The sequence below is a fragment of the Astatotilapia calliptera genome, unplaced genomic scaffold, assembly GCF_900246225.1.
Source record: "Astatotilapia calliptera unplaced genomic scaffold, fAstCal1.2 U_scaffold_6, whole genome shotgun sequence".
In the NCBI taxonomy this organism is placed as follows: Eukaryota; Metazoa; Chordata; class Actinopteri; order Cichliformes; family Cichlidae; genus Astatotilapia; species Astatotilapia calliptera.
Window position 1 is genome coordinate 229195 of NW_020535800.1, and position 18601 is coordinate 247795.

At 45.4% G+C, this 18601-nt stretch overlaps 1 protein-coding gene across 2 annotated transcripts; it reads right to left on the reverse strand.

Annotated features, from left to right (window-relative positions):
• Positions 1-7455: 7455 nt before the first annotated feature.
• LOC113018315 (sodium/potassium-transporting ATPase subunit beta-2-like) lies at positions 7456-18601 on the reverse strand. 2 transcript variants are annotated; one of them, XM_026161372.1, is made up of 9 exons: positions 18126-18601; positions 9288-9416; positions 9085-9189; positions 8909-8988; positions 8681-8806; positions 8439-8498; positions 8330-8356; positions 8078-8173; positions 7456-7979 (listed from the first exon to the last, which is right to left on the reverse strand). In XM_026161372.1, the coding sequence occupies exons 1-9, from the start codon at positions 18229-18231 to the stop codon at positions 7815-7817; spliced, it is 894 nt and encodes a 297-aa protein (XP_026017157.1). In that variant the 5' UTR covers positions 18232-18601; the 3' UTR covers positions 7456-7814. The 2 variants fall into 2 exon arrangements, with proteins under 2 accessions (XP_026017157.1, XP_026017158.1); XM_026161373.1 differs by lacking the exon at positions 8330-8356 and having other exon boundaries at positions 7457-7979; positions 18126-18427.

An 18601-nucleotide genomic window follows, 5' to 3' on the forward strand; every position in this document is an offset into this window, starting at 1 on the left:
TGTTCCCACACATCGATAACCCAAAGCGCCCTCCAGTGGTGGAAACACAGATAATACATGTGGAGAAACATGAAGGAGACTCACAGCAGAGGCAGACGCTCCGTCTCAGACAGCCGTCACCTCCACAGCTCCACAGCTCTGCTCCCCGACCTCCTACATCACACAGAGAAACATCAGCATTTCTGAGCTCAGACCGAAAAGTTTCATGAAATCCTTAATTTGAATCTGCTGCTCTGTGAAGAGATGAAGATGTGACTCCAGAGTCTCCAGCTGAACCATCATCTATGTGAAACCAGATAAATGTCAACTAAAGCTGACCACGACCATTACAAACACCTTCACCTCCAGAATGAGCGAAGCTTAATGGAGGGTGGAGCTTAGCTGGTAGCTCTGAGCATCATCTCGGTTAGAATCAGGAAGTAGGTCATCAAATGTAAAGTCTGACTGTCACTCTCAGAGAGCCTCGGGTTAAAGGGGTTACCTGGTTAGTCCAGGTGAGACATACCTCTCTGTTTCCTCCACAGAACCACACCTCCAACCAGGACCAGGACTACAGGGAGGACCAGGAGATAAAGAGGAAGGGAGGAGGAAGAGTGTGGAGAGGAAGAGGAGGAGTAGCGAGAAGAAGAGGAGAGGTTGTACTGGGAGGAGAATCTACAGGAGAGATTATGAAGATTGTTCAGTCAGTTCATTATCAGGTCACCAGGCTGGTTTGTATCTATAAACAGGAAGTGATGTCATTGTCCTGACCTCTGACCCTCAGTCTGCTCTGAGGAGAACGTTCATGAATATCAGTATAACACGAGTAGAGACCTTCATCAGACTGCTGGACGTTTGTGAGGATGTGCTTTGGTTTAGGATTATGTTCAAGTGGACTCCCTTTAATGAGGAAATAAGCTGCAGCTGTTTTCCCATTGCTGCACTGCAGAGTGACATCACTTCCTGTCCACACAGGAAGGGCCGGGATCAGCAGAATCACACCTTTAACTGACAAACAGAGACAAACAGAGTTAATGAGAACAGAGAAACGTCCAGATGTTGTAGCAGCAGCAGATGAAGCAGCTTGTGTACCAGTTACAGTGATGGTGATCTGATCACTCTGTCCAGAACTGGTTTCACACCAGTAAGCTGCAGAGTCTGACTGGATGAGAGGTGAGAGGATGCAGGAGGAACTATTAAACTGCCCAAAGCTTAAAGCTGCAGCTGCTCCACAGTCCTCAGTGCGTCCTCCTCTGGTCCTCTTCACTGTCCATCCATCAGCTGTCTGTCCATCAGCAACACAACTCAGAGACACTGAAGATCCTTTGAAGAACTGCTGAAGGTTTGGACTGACAGACAGAGACACTGGAGGACACACACACACACACACACACACACACACACACACACACACACACAGTAAGTGTATTTGTGTTCTTGTTGGAGTCTCACTGATTGTTTTAACTTCCATCAACTCACCTGCAGAAACAGTCGGTGCAGACAGCAGCAGCACACACACACCTGCAACAGGAGGACAATCCACAGACTTGAGCTTTTTCTATGGGCAGAAATCTGTGCCACCAGAAACTGAATTTGAATAAGTTAAATTTGAATTTGAATTGCTCAGATTGAATCTGAATTGTAACTTGAATAAATGCTTTTGAAAACTGAATTTGAATTAGTCTAATTTGAAATTGAATTTCTGGTTTGAAAATGAATTGATTTGCTTTGAAACTGCATTTTATCCTTTAAAAATTCAGCTCTCGAATAATTTCAGTTTCACTTCTCACCATTCAGTTTCAGGTCTACAATTCAATTTCAGTTCCAAAATTCAGTTTTTTGGAACTTACATCCGGTTCCGGTTCAAGCGCAGATTAATAGAACTGCGTTTTACTAGCGGACCGAAAGTGTTACTGACGGGAATCTACAGCGTCTTGAGCTGAATTAAGACTTCAGAAGTCATTCGTCATGTCGAATGACCAGCGGATAAACTCTCAGGTTGGTAATAAATGTATTACATGTATAAGAACAAGCGTCATGTTAACAAATGATAGCTGTAAGGTAACTTTTATGCTTATTGTAGCTATTAGCTCAAAACGCTAATTTAGCGTAGTTTGCCCTGAATTCAGCTTTGACAAATATGATCGACTGTTTCTAGTAGAATTCCAAAGTTGTCATCTTGGACCCTCTCAGAGTGCCCCTCTGTATGCTTGCAGAGACCCCTACAGTAGGGAAACATGCAAAACTGTGCCCAAACCTTTGTATTTTAGCTTTATTTATGTCTTACACAGCATCCCAACTCTTTAGCTAACTTAATAACTTTAGCTAAAGTGAATAGTTAGTCTAATTCATTAGTGCAGCATTACTGGATCACCTCTGTTTGAAGTGTGTGAAACACACACAGACATCAGCCAATGACTCACATGATCTTCACATATCACAGAATCTGTTTCCATCCATGGAGTCAGAGTACATGAAGGACTGTTTACTGTCAGCTGTGCTGTAACACAAAGTGACCACTGAAACCCTCCAACAGGACCTGCTCAGAGGTCCGCTGTGTTTCGTCTCACACTCTGATCCAATAACTGAGTGAAGGACTCATCGAGGAGGAGGAGCAGAGGAGCCGTCTTCATGGTGTCTGGATTTCAACTGAAGGCGTGCGGTCTTAGCAGCAGAGAGATGCCTCGGGCTCCAGTTTCATCACTTCCTGTTGTCACGTCAGCTGTGTGTCCGGCTCACAGAGGTCCTTCCTAAAGTGTCCCAGCTGTCCCTCTCACAGCTCCATGAAGCTCAGAGAGGACACGCTGACTCTGCGGCCATCCACACACACTCATCCAGCTCTGGTTAACCCTTTCAATCCAGCTGATGGCGCTCCAGAGCTACTGATCTGTCAGTGGATGAAACACTTCATCACTGACAGGCTGATGCTCTCTGGCTGTTTCACACATCTGCAAAAAAACAAAAATACCCCAAAAAGATGAAGTTGTGGTCTGTACAGTTTGTGTCTTCTTCTGTAGCTAAGATCTATTGAAGGCAGAAGAGAAACTGCTGATAAGATCAGCTCAGCTCAGCCCAAGTTAAAAAAAAAAGCTGCTGCTGCTGTCTTCATGTCCAGAGCACGACTCAGTACTATGCTGGACTTGCTAATAATTGGTGGTGTACCAGGGGCTTCTGTTTAAGACTATGTTTGCTCCTCACTGTCATCAGCTGTCCTGTTTCGCCGGATGTTCGGGACAGTCTGTTGGGGGACAGCTAACAGGGCCTATGTTACCTTCGGCTGCACGGGCTACACAGGCCTGGCTATCAGGTTTTTAGGCCTGCAAAACCGAGTCTCCGGTTCAGTGATCCTGGACTCCAGAGCTACAAATAGCCTACATGTCAGCAAAAAGCTAAGCTAAGCTAAATATAATTAAAGATAAAGTAAGATCAAGTGAGTAAACAGCAGGTTTGCGTCGGATGAAGCACGTGAGGATATGAAATAAGAAGTTCTCTATAAGTTTTTAATTAAATTGCAATGCAGGCAAGCTACACAAAAACACCACTGTGTGTTGTAACAGGAACAGGAAGGGACACTCTAACGCAGAGAGAGCCAACACCAAGTGAGAGCCCCAGTGTTACATGTGGTGTGACACCAACAGTCACAAAGTGGGAACCACCATCTGCTCACTATGGCCCCGCCCCTCCACGAGCCTGGATCTGCTGCAGGTTTCTTCCTGTGTTTTTAGTCTGTTTTCTTTGGATCTTTACCTTAAAATATCATTTGGGTCAAAACCTTCGCACATCAACATCATTGTACGTTCTAGTAGTAATCATAATAACATGTTCTGTCCAGGATAATTTACTGTGAAAGATTACAGCCTGGTCTCGTGGACCAACAAACACACGTTCAATAGAAACCTTTAAAACTAGATTCACAGTGTAATTGGAACCAAATGTTTTATGAGGGTGAGACACTTTCAAAATATGTGTAATATCCATTTAACTACTGATTGCACCTGAGAATCTAAGACTATATTAACCCTTCCTCAGTGTTAGGTTATTAATCCTTTATTTATCCAGGTAAAAAGGCCATTGATATTGTCATGAACTGGCTGTGAAGCAGGCAAGATTGGACCCTATGCAGACTCGCAGACAGGACTTGAACTCAAAAACAGCCTTACTGCCCGAGTGCTGGAGATACTGCATACAGGAATGTAAACTAAACATACAGGGAAAAACAACAACGAGGGAGGCGAAGACATAAATACACAGGAGGGCAAACGAGGGACCAGAACATAGGAGGGAACACAGCTGAACATAATCTAACTCAGGGCCTGGAGGCCCGGTGTCCTGCAGGTTTTAGATCTCACGCTCTCTACACACCCTCTTTACACACCTGAATCAAATGATTAGTTCATTACCAGGCCTTTGGAGAACTTCAAGACATGTTGATGGATCAAGGACACGTCTAAAACCTGCAGGACACCAGCCCTGGAGGCCTGGAGTTCAACACCTGTGATCTAACAAAGGAGACACAGGGAACAAAAGTCATCCATAACTGCACGTCCATAACCATGCAAACTGATTAAACCATCAGATTCTAAAATGGTTTTTAACAATAAATTGTCATCAGTTACATCCATCAGTACCACTCCAACCACCTGTACTTCTTAAACAGTCATCTGTCATTTGAGTTAAAGCTGTGTAATCCCATTAATCCCATTAATATTAATACCTTTAATACCAGAAGCATGATTAATGTTCAGTCCCAAATGCAGAATCAACATGTTTCTCTCTATATTACTTTTGTAATAGCAACCAGGAGTTCCACTACCTGTACTTTTATTTGTATTACAGGTACAGTTTGAGTGATTGATATAAGATAAGATAAGATACATACACAGTATGTGATTATGGATATGGTTGGAAATATGCAGGACATAAACTATATAGCTTAACATAACTATTGTACCACTACTATTCCTATGTATAGACATGTACACACTAAATATACATATGTATACATATACAGACATGTATACCTGCACATGTCCGTACACATGAAGGTCCATTATGCATGAAGTGGTGACCGTGGATGTTCACAGTGTCCAGTGACTTATGACATCGTGATTGAGGAGTTATAGAGTCTAACTGCTGTTGGGATGAATGATCTGCCAAAGCGCTCCTTCCTGCAGCGAGGGTGTTTCAGTCTCTGACTAAAGGAGCTGCTCAGCCCACTCACAGACTCATGCAGTGGGTGATGTGGGTTGTTCATGATGGATGTCAGCTTTACTAACATCCTCCTCTCACCAACCACCTCCACAGACTCCAGGAAACATCCCAGCACGGAGCTAGACATTAACAGAGTCCTGCAGGTATTTAAGGTTTATTGAAGAGCTAGACAGATGGTACGTGTAGTTTTAGAAATTCGAACAGAAAAGAAGGCAGTCAAAATTATTGGATTTGTGAAGTTGAACTTAATAAACTGTTCGCAAATGACCAGGTTGTTTCGTTGATAACGGCTCGATGAGTTATTCTGTGTTTGATCCAAGCTTCAGATACTGTAGCTGTCCTGATGTCGTGGAAATGGACCTTCCCTCCCCTAGTCGTCACTGTCCCCGTCTCCATGGAGATTGTTAAAATAGTTTTGTTTACTGAGTATCTTTGCATCATCGCTCGACTGCCAAACTTGTTTTGTGATCTGACTCTGTGAGCAAATTGTGGCTCACCTTTAATAACCCACTACAGGTAGCTGTTCATGTAACCTGTTTGACTACAGGATGTGTGGTTACCCTGTCAACTTCAGGTTTTGGGCCACACAGTCATGGTAACCATGGATACACTACTGTCTTAAAAACATTATATCAAAGTGTTTGTTGTTTGTGAAGACGCAGTACTGCAGGGTTGTCAGCAGGTGGCAGTGTTGGTCACAGTGACATGTAGTTATTATGGGCCGTCTGGTTGTAATGCATGGCTGTGACCAGCAGAGGGCTCACGGCTCACCTCTGTCTATAACTCGTGCTCTTATATAACTGAGGCTCTTATGTAAAACACATGAAACAGTCTCAGCACTGACAGAAAACTCACCCATCCTCCGGGAAGATGCTTGTCTCCATGACAACATCCTCAGGAACACATCACTGCACAGGTGATGCAGTGATGTGTTCACTGCATCCAGGAGACCCGCCCCCCCCAATGAAATACACATAAGTAGTTTTTTGTTGTTTAATTTCTTGCTTTTTTTTATTCGCTGTTTGAACACAAGGACATTTTCAGGCAGGAGAAATCAACCAGTTACAAGCAGGTAGCAGTAGATGACATCATACAGCGGGAACCTCTGATTGGCCAGGCCCTTTCTTTAAAGGAAGACAATTGGTGGACAGGAGTACAGGTAAGTGGGGGTGTTTCCCCGACGGAGCTGAGGACACTGACTGTGTGTGTGTGTGTGTGTGTGTTGTCATGCTCAGCCCCATGGTGGAAACAGAAACACACATACAAACAAATAAATAACAAACAAAAGCAAACATTAACGACTTCCTACCTCGTTAACTAACTAACCTAACTCACCCAGGTGAGCACTAATTGATTTTCTAACTAAGGAGCCAATCAGCTGCAGCCACACAAAAAGGAAAAGAAGAAACGAGGTGACATCATCACACTAAAGCTGCGGGAATGGAAACTAAAGCTAGCTTCCGATTGGCTGTGAGTTCAGCTGTTTCCGTGGCAACAAACGAGGAGACATTTATCATGGCCGATAAGACAAACCAGTTAGTGAACTGGTTTGTGGTTTCTGGACTGGGAATGATGTAGAAGATGTGGTTCATTATCAGAGAATTGAGAACTGACTCCAGACTGGCTGATTGATCAGTCACCTGACTATGAGGTCATTAATTACTGTGATTGGTCGATGTCAGAGTGTTTCTGTGTTCACATGTCTCATCTCTGACTTTAGTTAAAGAATGTCAGTGTAAACAAACACGTCGTAAACAAACAAATAAATAAACAATCAATAAAGTGTACATTAAGGGATCAATAATTCTCTCTTTGATTCATGCAGACTGATCCACCATGGAGGTGAACACTGGCCTGTCACCGGCCTCCAGTGGCAGTGACATCAGACTATGTGTGCGTGCGGATTGGTCGGTTTGAGGGTGGGTATGTCTGAGTTAAAGCTGCACCGAGGGGTCCTATCAGAGAAAGAAACTGTGTGTTTACAACTACCAGGGAATCCACTGAGAAACAGACACTTTAAACAGTCAGTGAACGCATCGCGATCATGGTCAGTGAATGCATCATGATTATGGTCAGTAAACGCATCATGACCCTGGTCAGTGAACGCATCGTCATCATGGTCAGTGAATGCATCATGATTATGGTCAGTAAACGCATCATGACCCTGGTCAGTGAATGCATCATGATTATGGTCAGTAAACGCATCATGACCCTGGTCAGTGAACGCATCATGATTATGGTCAGTAAACGCATCATGACCCTGGTCAGTGAACGCATCATGACCCTGGTCAGTGAACGCATCGTCATCATGGTCAGTGAATGCATCATGATTATGGTCAGTAAACGCATCATGACCCTGGTCAGTGAATGCATCATGACCCTGGTCAGTGAACGCATCGTCATCATCATGGTCACTGAATGCATCATGATTATGGTCAGTAAACGCATCATGACCCTGGTCAGTGAACGCATCGTCATCATGGTCAGTGAACACAACATGGAAATATAAAATACAGCTGGTCAGTGTGAGGCTGTGACAGGAAGTGGAAACATCTGGATGAGTGCAGCTTTCACGTGTTTGTGTGTGTTTGTGTGTGCGTGTGTGTCTGTGTCAGTGTGTGTGTCTATTTGTCGTTGATTCGGAGTTTGAAGGAGACGCGTCCGGCGAACTTGTCCCTGTCACTGCCGGCGGCGAGCGTGTTGGAGGTCACTTTACACTCCACGTTGATGTCTGTGTTCAGAGAGGCGTTCAGGAACTTCACGGCCACTAGAGGCTGAGTGTAGTTCACCTGAGACAGTAAACACATCGCATGTCAGTATTAGTACAGTACTCTGTGTGTACTGAGCATGTACATGAGTGTGCACTGAGTGAATACTGAGCGAGTACCTGGGCCTTCTTGCCGTAGTACGGGTAGTACATGAGGTTGAAGGTCCCATTAGGAGGATAATAAGCCAGAGGTCCGATCTTGTCGCTGTCCTCCCTCTGCACACAAACACACTGATCAATACTTCTGATTGGTCGTCAATACGCTTCAATAACCTGTAACTGGAGGTTACTAACACGTAACTCTGCTGTGATTCTGTGATGGAGGCACTAAGGGACTCTATCATGATCTACTTCCTCGTCTGCTGGTCTTACCCACTCATTTTCACCCACTCTGTACCTCTGAGGATGGAGACGACACAGGTGAGATGAAGACAGGTTCACAGACAGACAGACAGGTTTACAGACAGACAGGTTTACAGACCTTTGCTGCACAGGTGACATAAGGAGACTGTCTTTCCTTCCCCGGTAACATCCCGATCACCTGCAGCAGGTAGAAGAACAGCTCGTGAGAATGTCATTGGAGGGTTTGAGGTTAAAAGTCTCTTTTGATTGGCTGCTTTCTGAAACCTACAGACAGGAAGCACTTCCTCCTCTGGCAAAATCATTTTCATTGCAGTAACACTAGAGTGTAACTGGGCTTAACATGGGGGTCAGAGGTCATACCCGGTTCAGTTTGATGAGGATGCAGGGCTGTCCTTTGTCGTAACCATAGAAACGATCCAAAACCCCCGAACACTCCTCCAACATCGTCCGATTGAACTGACAGGAACGTTTGGGATTGTTCCTCACCTGCAGAGAGAGCAGGTCAGACAGGTGTAGGTGAGGCAGACAGGTGTAGGTGAGGCAGACAGGTGTGGGTCAAACAGACAGGTGTAGGTCAGACAGGCGTACCTCTCCGCTGTCCTCTTGGATGAAGTACTCGTCAGGTGTGCATTCATCGTTGGTCTGAACCTGATAGCTGTCGTTGTACGCTGCAGACACACAGGTACAGACACAGGTGTGACAGGTAATCGGGCAGGTAACCTTTCAGTTATATTGATAAGTGGTTAAAGAGGCGGGGCTCTTACGGGACAGGAAGGAGTTGAGATTGTGGATGAAGCCGTCCCAGCTCTCGGTGTCTGAGGTGGAGAAGGTGATCTCCAGCTGGTTTCCCTTTGGGCGAATCATCATCCCTGAAACAGGAAGCAGGTCAGCGCTAATCAATCACAGCTGAGCCTCATGAGCCTCTGTTGATAAACCGCGCCCCTCTCTGTTGTGGGTGTGTCCTCACCTGGAGTGGCCAGCCGGTCCTGCCAGGTGGGCTTGTAGTCGTCGAGTGTGAGCAGCAGGATATACATGGTGAAGGCGAACATGCCCGCCAGACACAGGTAGAAGATCAGGTAGAAGAGCAGGATCAGCCCTGTGGAGGGAGGTGATGGTTACTCAGAGCACAGCATGCCCGTCCCCCGTTCCCTCCTCTAATGTCATCTTTATAATCCTCTTGTGCTTAGCCCCTCCCCCACCCCTCGATTCATACTGAAGTAGGTCATCGGTGTGAGGGGGAGGGGGAGGTACTGTAATCTGCTCAGCCTCTGTTCCTCTTCATCCATCGTCTGATTCCAGCTGACCTCAGAGGGGCTCTGATGGTCACATGACAATATCTATGGCAGACTAAAGCTCGCCGCCATCATCCAACCACTAAGAGAAGACAGAGGTGAGAGAATCACACGCTCACTTCATTTCCTCATCAGACGAAACGTCCTCATCCACACCTGGGAACACTTGCAGGTGACCCTGATGCTAGAGTGCAGGGCTCTAGAGTGCGACCAATTTAGTCGCAAATGCGACCAAATTTTTCAGTGGTGCGACTAAAATAAACATTTGGTTGCACCTGTGCGACCAACTGTTCGGGTAACAAAAAAAAGAATCTCTGCAACTCTCCGTGTGGTCAACAACAGACACACATTATGCCCCTATCGTGGACTAGACCAATCAGAGATAGTCAGGGGCGGGACCTCTCTGATTGGCCGTGGTCCAGTTGAAAGTGCAGGTGGAAGAGAGAGGTGAGTAGCTTGAATAAAGCGATATCGATTCATTAATGGATTCCACACAAAGACGTGAACACAGAGTGGACGCATCAGAATCAACTTTGTCTTTCTCGGCTTTCTCACCCGACGGCCCGTAGACGGACACGCTGTCGGAGCTTAGCGGTTCTGATGCGTCCGGTCCGCGCTGTGTTTACGTCTTTTTGCGCTGATTCTGAGCTGCAGAGGTTTTGTCTCTCCAACCAAAATCCACCGAGCCAGCAGCAAAAGAAGCAGCAAACTGCGCTTCACATTTGATCAATGTCGTCATGAATTCCCTCTCTTTTGCTGTTTTGCTTCCACCATGATAAAAATCACACTTCCTGCACAGCTCTCTGTGTGTACTTCAGGAACAATTTCCCGTCTCAAATCTGTTTTCAGCATCATTCATTCGCTTATTACCCACCAGTCTACCGTTGTTCACAGCGCTGTGGCTGCTGTCTTTTTCTTTTTTCACTTAAATGACCTCGGCCAAGAAAGCCTAATTTCTGCTGTTCAATACTGAAGAAATTTAAACTTCTTAAAATTGTGCAAAATTGCAGAACATTGTAGAATATTTTTAAGGTTATCTGCTATAAAAAGCCAGACCAGGAAAATCTCCTTCATGTTTTCCTGTGTTTTATTCTCAGTTACTTTCACACAAAGGCATCTGCTGTGATGTTCACAATGCTGATGAAGTCTCACATGTATCAGTGCTGATAAATGATCAGAATTATAATATTTCTGACTGTCTGAGGCTAAGTTGAATCAAACCGGGACTTTGAAAACCGGAATCGAATGGATTATAGAAATCAGTGATGATACCCAGCCCTAGTGAGCAGCCTGGGCACGAGAGGAGTGGATGTAGCTGTGGGTAATAAGAAAAGATGAAAAGAAGGATTGATAACTTTTTTGTTAAGGCCTGATCCGTCTGAAATTCATAGCCAGCTCTGACACGGTGCCATCAATCTCTGAATGCTGAAAAAGCACAGTGTATCCAGAAACACATTATATGCTGCAATAAATGCACTGCCCAAGTGTCCCCTCTCCCCACTGCCTTTCAGCAGCAGACAGCAGCAAACAGGTCGTCAGAGAAGGCGATGTGATGATTAAGTTTAACATTTTCTACAATATTGACAAAGCACTTTAAGCACAAGTTTGTTAGTTAATAATTTACAAATCAATATTGTCTGTATGGACTTCAATTCCCCCCCCCCCCTAAAAAGTGCAAATGTAAAACTGCGGTGTTAAGCGATGCGGTTGAAAAATTTCGGCGCACTGGTGCAACCCTGGCAAAAAGTTAGTCTAGAACTCTGATATAGTGGCAGAGAACTGGTGGAGAACAAACAGGTCCTCACTGTCCTGTATGTCCCCCATCACTGATTTCATCACAGTAAATGACTTTCTGAAAGTGCAGAGCTGAGTTTAAGGATATAATCTACCCACTGTTGTCATCGTCAACGCCCTGTACAGCTACCTGAATGCGACTCCAACAGAGGTTTTACCTGTTCACTGCGACAGCCAGTGGGCTAGCCTTGCTTTCCTGTCGCCTGTCTCTTTCAGGTGTCTAGTTGGTGGAGCTGACCCAGTTTCAGATGCAGCACACCAGTAGGCCAGTCCCCAGTGTGTTATAAAGAAACTCTGACTGAACATCCAGGTCTCCTTCTTCGCTCCTTATGCTTCCCTGGGTGATCGAGAACTTATCCTGACATGGTGCATTCAGCCATGGATGTCGCACCACTTAATCTGTTTTTAGGTTTCTTTACTTTGTTCCATTAAAATATCTTATAGCATATTAAGCCTTTGTGTGGTCTCTCTCTTCCTTGCCACATCCTTTGAGCCAGGTTGTGCAGTTATTTTGGTCTGATAAGCTTTCTAATGTTTCATTAAGAGCTCTGTACTACCTTGTTAGATTTAAGGCAGTGCTGTCCGTGTTATATTTGTCTGGATAAATTGGTGACTTGTAGGGCTGGGCGATATATCGAGTTTTTTAAAAATATCGATATATTTTCATACGAGATATAAGATGTGACAATATCGTTTATATCGATATAGTCTATGTTACGTTATAATTATACTTGTGGAGCCGCAGGTTTGCCTCTCTTTCGTCCACTTTTGTCTCTACGCAACGTTACTCGGCCTCGCCTCTCCTTCACTGAACACAACTCCGCCTCCCCCATAGCTTCACCTGCAGGCAATGACAAGATGAAAGCGGAAAATCTCCGTTAGCGAGTTACCGCGGATCGCCCCGTGCGTGGGGCTGGACGGCGTCAACGTGTTAGCGAGCTAACCGCGCTAACGACATGCAGCCCAGAGGAGCTGCACGGCCTAAAATCCTTTCATTTTCTCAAAAATCGACAGTGCGCCTTATGTATGAATTCTGGTTGTTCTTACTGACCGCGAACCGATTTTATGTGGAACACAGCGCTCAGCAATCTGTCAAAAATGTTCTAATATGACTTTGCTAAGCTACGGAGCTGCACCGCTTGATGTCGGAGGATTACGGCTACCGGGGAGGAGCCTCGCGGAGTGATACGTACTGTGTGTGTATAAGGACCACAAATGGCACCTGTTCAGAGATGTGGTGCAGCTGTGAAATCTGTCTTTGTTATTATGCTCAGCGTCTATTAGTTTACATTTTGACTGCACAATTGTGAGCTTTTTGTTATACACAAAAACAACATTTTCTTTTATTTATGGACCATGATTATTTAATAAATGCTGATAATTTATTTTTGAGTAATTTCTTCATGTACATCTACGCTGTATGTAAATAAAAGTGCCCGTGTGACATCTGGGACACAGTGCGACTAAGAACTCTCTTTTTGTTATTAACTTATGGCTTTAAAAAAAATATCGAGATATATATCTTATATCGCCATCCAGCTAAAAAATATCGAGATATGAATTTTGGGTCATGTCGCCCAGCCCTAGTGACTTGTAGACACAAGGTCAACTATGGTGTTCCACAGGGTTCAGTGCTAGGACCAATTCTGTTTACATTATACATGCTTTCCTTAGGCCAGGGGTCTCAAACTTGTGGCCTGCAGGTCACCTGCAGTCCATGTCATCCCCACTTGCGGCTCACATATTGACGTGAAGAAACATTTTTAAAATTATTCAAAAAATGATTTAATATGGATGCAATATGAGCAGAGTTTTACAGGCATAGCGCTAAAGAATGTAGCCTCATGGCTAGGGATGGGTATCGTTTAGGTTTTATCCGATACCAGTACCAAACCGGTACTTTTGAAACGGTGCCGGTGCTCAAACGGTGCTCAAACCGGTGCTTAAAGAATGGAGAACACAAACTTTGTCCAAAAACCTCTCATGTTTAACTGTTTCCCTCTTTTTCTTTGGTCATTTTAGCCTTTTTGTCCAGGGTGAAGGGAGCATCTGCCATCAAACAAGAAGACAGCCGCATGTAGCTATGATGATGTTTGCTTGTTCACCTTACATGCATTAATGTAATAATGTGGTTAGCCTACTCAACGTAAATTACACGAGAACAACATTAAGCTACTCACGCAGAGAAGAACGGCTGCTGCATCATCATCCTCATCATTTCTGCTACACTGGCAGGGCTAGGGGCCAGGACTCTCCTCTTCGGGTTCTTGGGGGATGTTGCTCCGGGTCCGGTAACAGGCTGATAACAGGCACCACACCCGCAGTAGATGTGCTCGGTGTGAGGTCTCGCAGCAAGCTATCAAATACGGCGCATTTCTGGGCTTTTAAAAAAAACGCTATGTGTCGCCAGGTGTTTCATCAGATTTGAGGTGTTACCTCCTTTGACAGTGTCACAGTATCAGCTTAAAGCACTTGTTGCAGGCTGCTGAGTTTGCATCTTTTGCTGTGAAGTACAGCCAGACTTTGACCGCTTCGCCTTGGGCATTTTTAATCTGTAGCTCTGCTCTAAAAGAACGTACGTACCTGGACCCGCCTACTATCCTCGAAACGTAAAATGATTGGCTAGAATTCAAAGTGTATCACAGCTCAGGAAAAAAAGCACAGAAATGCTGCTTTTTGGTCTGGTTACTACCGTTTATGACAGAATTATGTGTGTGTGAGCGTGAGGTAGGGGGGAAAAGGAGAGTGAAAAGTACAAGGTGCCACCCATGAAAAAGCGGAAGAGGGAAGCTTGTAAATACACTGCAGTCATTGAGTCTGTCCATCATAGTCTGGTATGGTGTCTCCCTCCTAAACAGTTGACCTGTCACACTGCTTCACATTGCTAGATATAATTGTACATTATACACTCTGTGGTATTCATTTCCGTAATCCTGTTTTTTATGTGTATAGAATTATTATTTTGTTGGTGCCGTTTACATGTTGTTGTGTTTTACACTGTGGTGCTTCAGAGACACCATCGACCGGAACCAAATTCCTTGTATGTGTTTGCACACACACCGATAAACGTGACTCTGAAAGAAACCACTGCAGCCAGTGCAGAGCTATTAAAACTCGACTGTACGCTGCGTTCACTGCCTCCAAAACAGAAAAGTTGGGACAGCCTTTCAACTTTCCAACAGTAGATTTTGACTATACCGCTCTACCACGATATAGCATGTTGATGGTGTCATCTAGCTGCACCTGTTTTGATTGAAAGCATTGCAGCGGCTGCAAGCAATATCATCTGCAAATTATGTTCACGTTTCGGAACATGAGGAAAGCCAAAAACTGCGCTTCCTGCACTTCTGTACCATTGATTCATTAATGTTGAATTCTCTCACAGCTGCTCTATTCCCATGTTGTTGCAGTATATTAATGACTAACCTCGTATTGTGGATGGATTATCTCAGTTGTTCTCCTGACTGAAGTTTGGTCCGTTTACAGCATCCTGCCATGCGATTGCATTTGTCTCTAACCATCGAGAGCCCTCATTCTAACTGTTATTGAGTGGAAAAAGGTTAGCGTTCATCCTCCAGCTTCACTGTGTTATGCTAACATAGCTGTGTCGCTAGCGATCAAAAGCACATCATTATATAGTCAAGTCAAAATGTATTTCTACAGCACATTTAAACGACTAGTGTACATCAAAGTGCTTCACAATAAAACCGCAATGCGGCCAGAACAAGAAACAAATAGTACAATGATACTTAAAATTGCATTTAGTTGGTGTAGTGCAGACCGAGTGAAATTCAAAGCTAATTTAAACAAGTGTGGTTTCAAGCGTGATTTGAAGGATTGAATTGATTCCGATGTATGGATTTTGACTGGGAGATTATTCCAGAGTCCAGGAGCAGCAATGGCAAAAGCACGGTCACCTCTGGTTGTTAAACGAGACCTTGGTTGCATTAGGAGCAGTTGGCTGGAGGATCTTAGTGCTCGCCTTGGGTTGTACAGATCAAGCAGATCAGTTAGGTAGCTAGGGGCCACGTTAGTTAGAATTTTACAAGTGAGCAGAAGGATTCTGAAACCAATGCGATATTTGACGGGAAGCCAGTGTAAGTTAGCGAGGACAGGGGTGATGTGCTCATGCCTTCTAGTGCCAGTTAAAGGCCACACGCTTGATCTGGTATTGTCATCCAGTCTGGACGTGTGCATTACGGATGTACGGATCACCAGCTTCTCCGCGGCCGTTACTAACTCTACTTTTTATGATATCTACTGTAATACAGCTATATCGGTTGATGAACTTGCTAACTCCTTTATTTCAACATGCTCCTCGATTTCAGACATTGTGGCTCCATTAAGGACTTAACGCTGAAGGCCAATTACCAACCATGGCTGAATGAATCCACTCGCGCTCTCTGGCGGGAATGTCGCCGAGCTGAGAGGAGATGTAAAAAAGACAAACTCCAGGTGTCCCTGGACATCCTGCATAACTGCCGATCAAAATATCAGAAGACTGTCCAAACTGCAAAAGCTTAATTTCTGTCAGAAATTATTACTAATATTTAAAATCTTCTAATCCCTGCTCTGCTGCTCAGAGGGATGCTCCCCAGCTCTCTGTGAAAGGTTCTGAAATTACTTTATAGATAAGATCTCAGCACTAAGGGCGCCATATCTGCCGGGAGTCTGAATGCTCTATGGCTTTTCAACAGTTTGAGCCCGTATCCTTTTCAACTTTAAAAGAAATTATTGATCGTTTGAGAAGCTGCAGTACGCTGCATGACATTCTTCCTTCCCGCATTATTAAGGAAGCTCTGATTACTATTGGACCCTGTATCTTACTTTTGATGAACTCTTCCTTGTCTTCAAACACGCAGTTGTGCAACCAGTTATGAAGAAAAGCCACTCTGACCCCAACGCTCTTTCACATTACAGGCCGATTTCTAAACTTCCCTTCATGTCGAAAATGTTAGACATGAAGGGAAGTTTTATCTACCGGCTAGCCCAACTTCAGTAACCCTGCAAACGTCACTGCTGTTTAGTTTTCTGTCTTCATTTATGTTGAAGTGACAGCAGAGCTGTGTGCACGTCTTGCAGACGTGTTTCTTCACTGTGACCTCTGACCTCTGACAGGAGCTCAGAGAAACACTGTCACTGCTGTGAACTGGTACTGTGTGAATAAAGCTGAGGTGACTGGTTCCACCCAGAGCTCTACCACCCCTCCGTCCTTCCTACAGACCTTCCACAGGAACTCCATCAGCTCTGTCCAAACACAGCTTGTTCCCCTTCAGAATAATCTAGAACCTTCTATAACACTGGTACCCCCTCAAGGACCAGCTGAAGATCATTTTAACAAGAACGTCTCCTGAGCTCCCTCCTGAAAAAACGCGACCTCACTGTGGTCTAACTGCCTGATTCTGGATGTTTTGTCTCCACCCCCTATGGTCATGTGACCAGTAGAGTGACTACAACCTCCATCTGAGTCAGTGACATGTTGTACTGTCCCTTTAAGAGTCCTCAGGAGCACACTAACATATCTGCCCGTGTGTGTGTGAGAGAGTGAGTGTGTCTTAATCTGGATTAAGCAGACGAGTTTGATTGGATGGTACTCTGAACACACACACACATTAAAGAATGACCTTCATACAGGGCATGGCTGTCAGAGGGCGAGCAAGCATCACTCTCACTCAGAGAGAGAGAGGCTGCCAACATCACTGCTTCAGTATTGGTCGTCATGAGAGTCAGCCGATCAGAGCTGATCAGGGTTATTGATCAGCTGTGATCAGTTATCAGCCTTCATTGTAACAGAATCAGACAGACGTTCCTCCTGATGTTTGATCACATCGACTATCAGTAACTGAAGTCTGTGACTGTATTGATCTCTGAGTCCACCTGTGACACAGCGAGCTGATTGGACCGTGGAACAGATCACCTGAGGATGGAGCTCTGAGCTCACAGACACACCTGGAAACAGCTGGAAACAGCTGTTCCTGACCTCAAACACACCTCTTCAGGTGCAGCTGACTCAGTCTGAGACAAACCAGATTTAAGCCGAGGTGCAGACCAACAGAGCTTTCATCCAATCAGAAACAGCCTGGGACGATCACCTGGATGCATCCAGGTAAGCAGATGCTCAGGCAGTGTAAGCATGTACAATGAGATTCACAGCACCTCCTCCCCACGTGTGGAGAGACGAAGGAGGCGAGGTGCAGAGTTCTGTGGTGCTATAAACATATGAACGGTCTCATCTTAAACAATGTCAGAAAATAAAGCACTCTGTGTGTGATCTCTGCTGTGAGTGAGCCCAGGAGCAGACAACAGGACGACTGTAGCAACCCACCTGTGACAGGCAGGTACACCTGGACAGGTGGGAGCACCCTGCTGACATCAGGAGCTCAGGTGTGTTAGTGCCGTCCTCAGCAGGTGTTCACAGGTAAGCCCTCTGCTAACGAAGCTCCAATACTCATTGATTATAATCAATACATCAGTTCAGAGCTAAAACATCCTGTCTGCCCCGAGGGTCCCGCCCCACAGTTTGGAAACCACAGCTTTAGTTATCGATTAACCGGCTGCCCTCTGCTCAATCAATGATCAGCGTGTGGCTGATAAACGGACCGTTAGCACGATCGATCCGTGTGATCGATCAGTAATCAATAATCAGCTGTGCGCGTTCACAGATACCGTGAACACACAAACCGATTCGCGGAGACGCGCACGGATACCATGGTACTGACCCCAGCTGGCGGCGGTCCGGCCCAGCAGCTCGTGCGTCCTCGGGTTCCAGAAGAAATCCCGCCACTCACTCGAGCCCTTCCGGTCGTCCTCCTTAGAGCCGGACATGATGGAGCTGGCGGAGGTGATGGAGGTGATGAAAGACGAGGTGATGATGGAGGTTCTCCAAGTCCCTGATGACGAGGATGCGGCTGACGGAGCGCGCGGACACTCGCTCTCCGGGATAAACCCCTCCCCTTCAGCGCCCGCTGACGTCACCGCCCGGCTCGCCAATCGCGGCGCAAGGAGACCCCGCCCTCTGCGGGATTGACAGACCGTGACATCATAGACCAGACCGTGAGGGGGAACGTGACCGTGACGTCACTCACGTGTACCATAACCAGCAGCTGATCGACTGAGAAGACGTCATCACGCACGGCCAGTTTATTAGAAACACCCGAGAACTGTAATCAGAATATTTAGTAATCCCCGAGGAAAT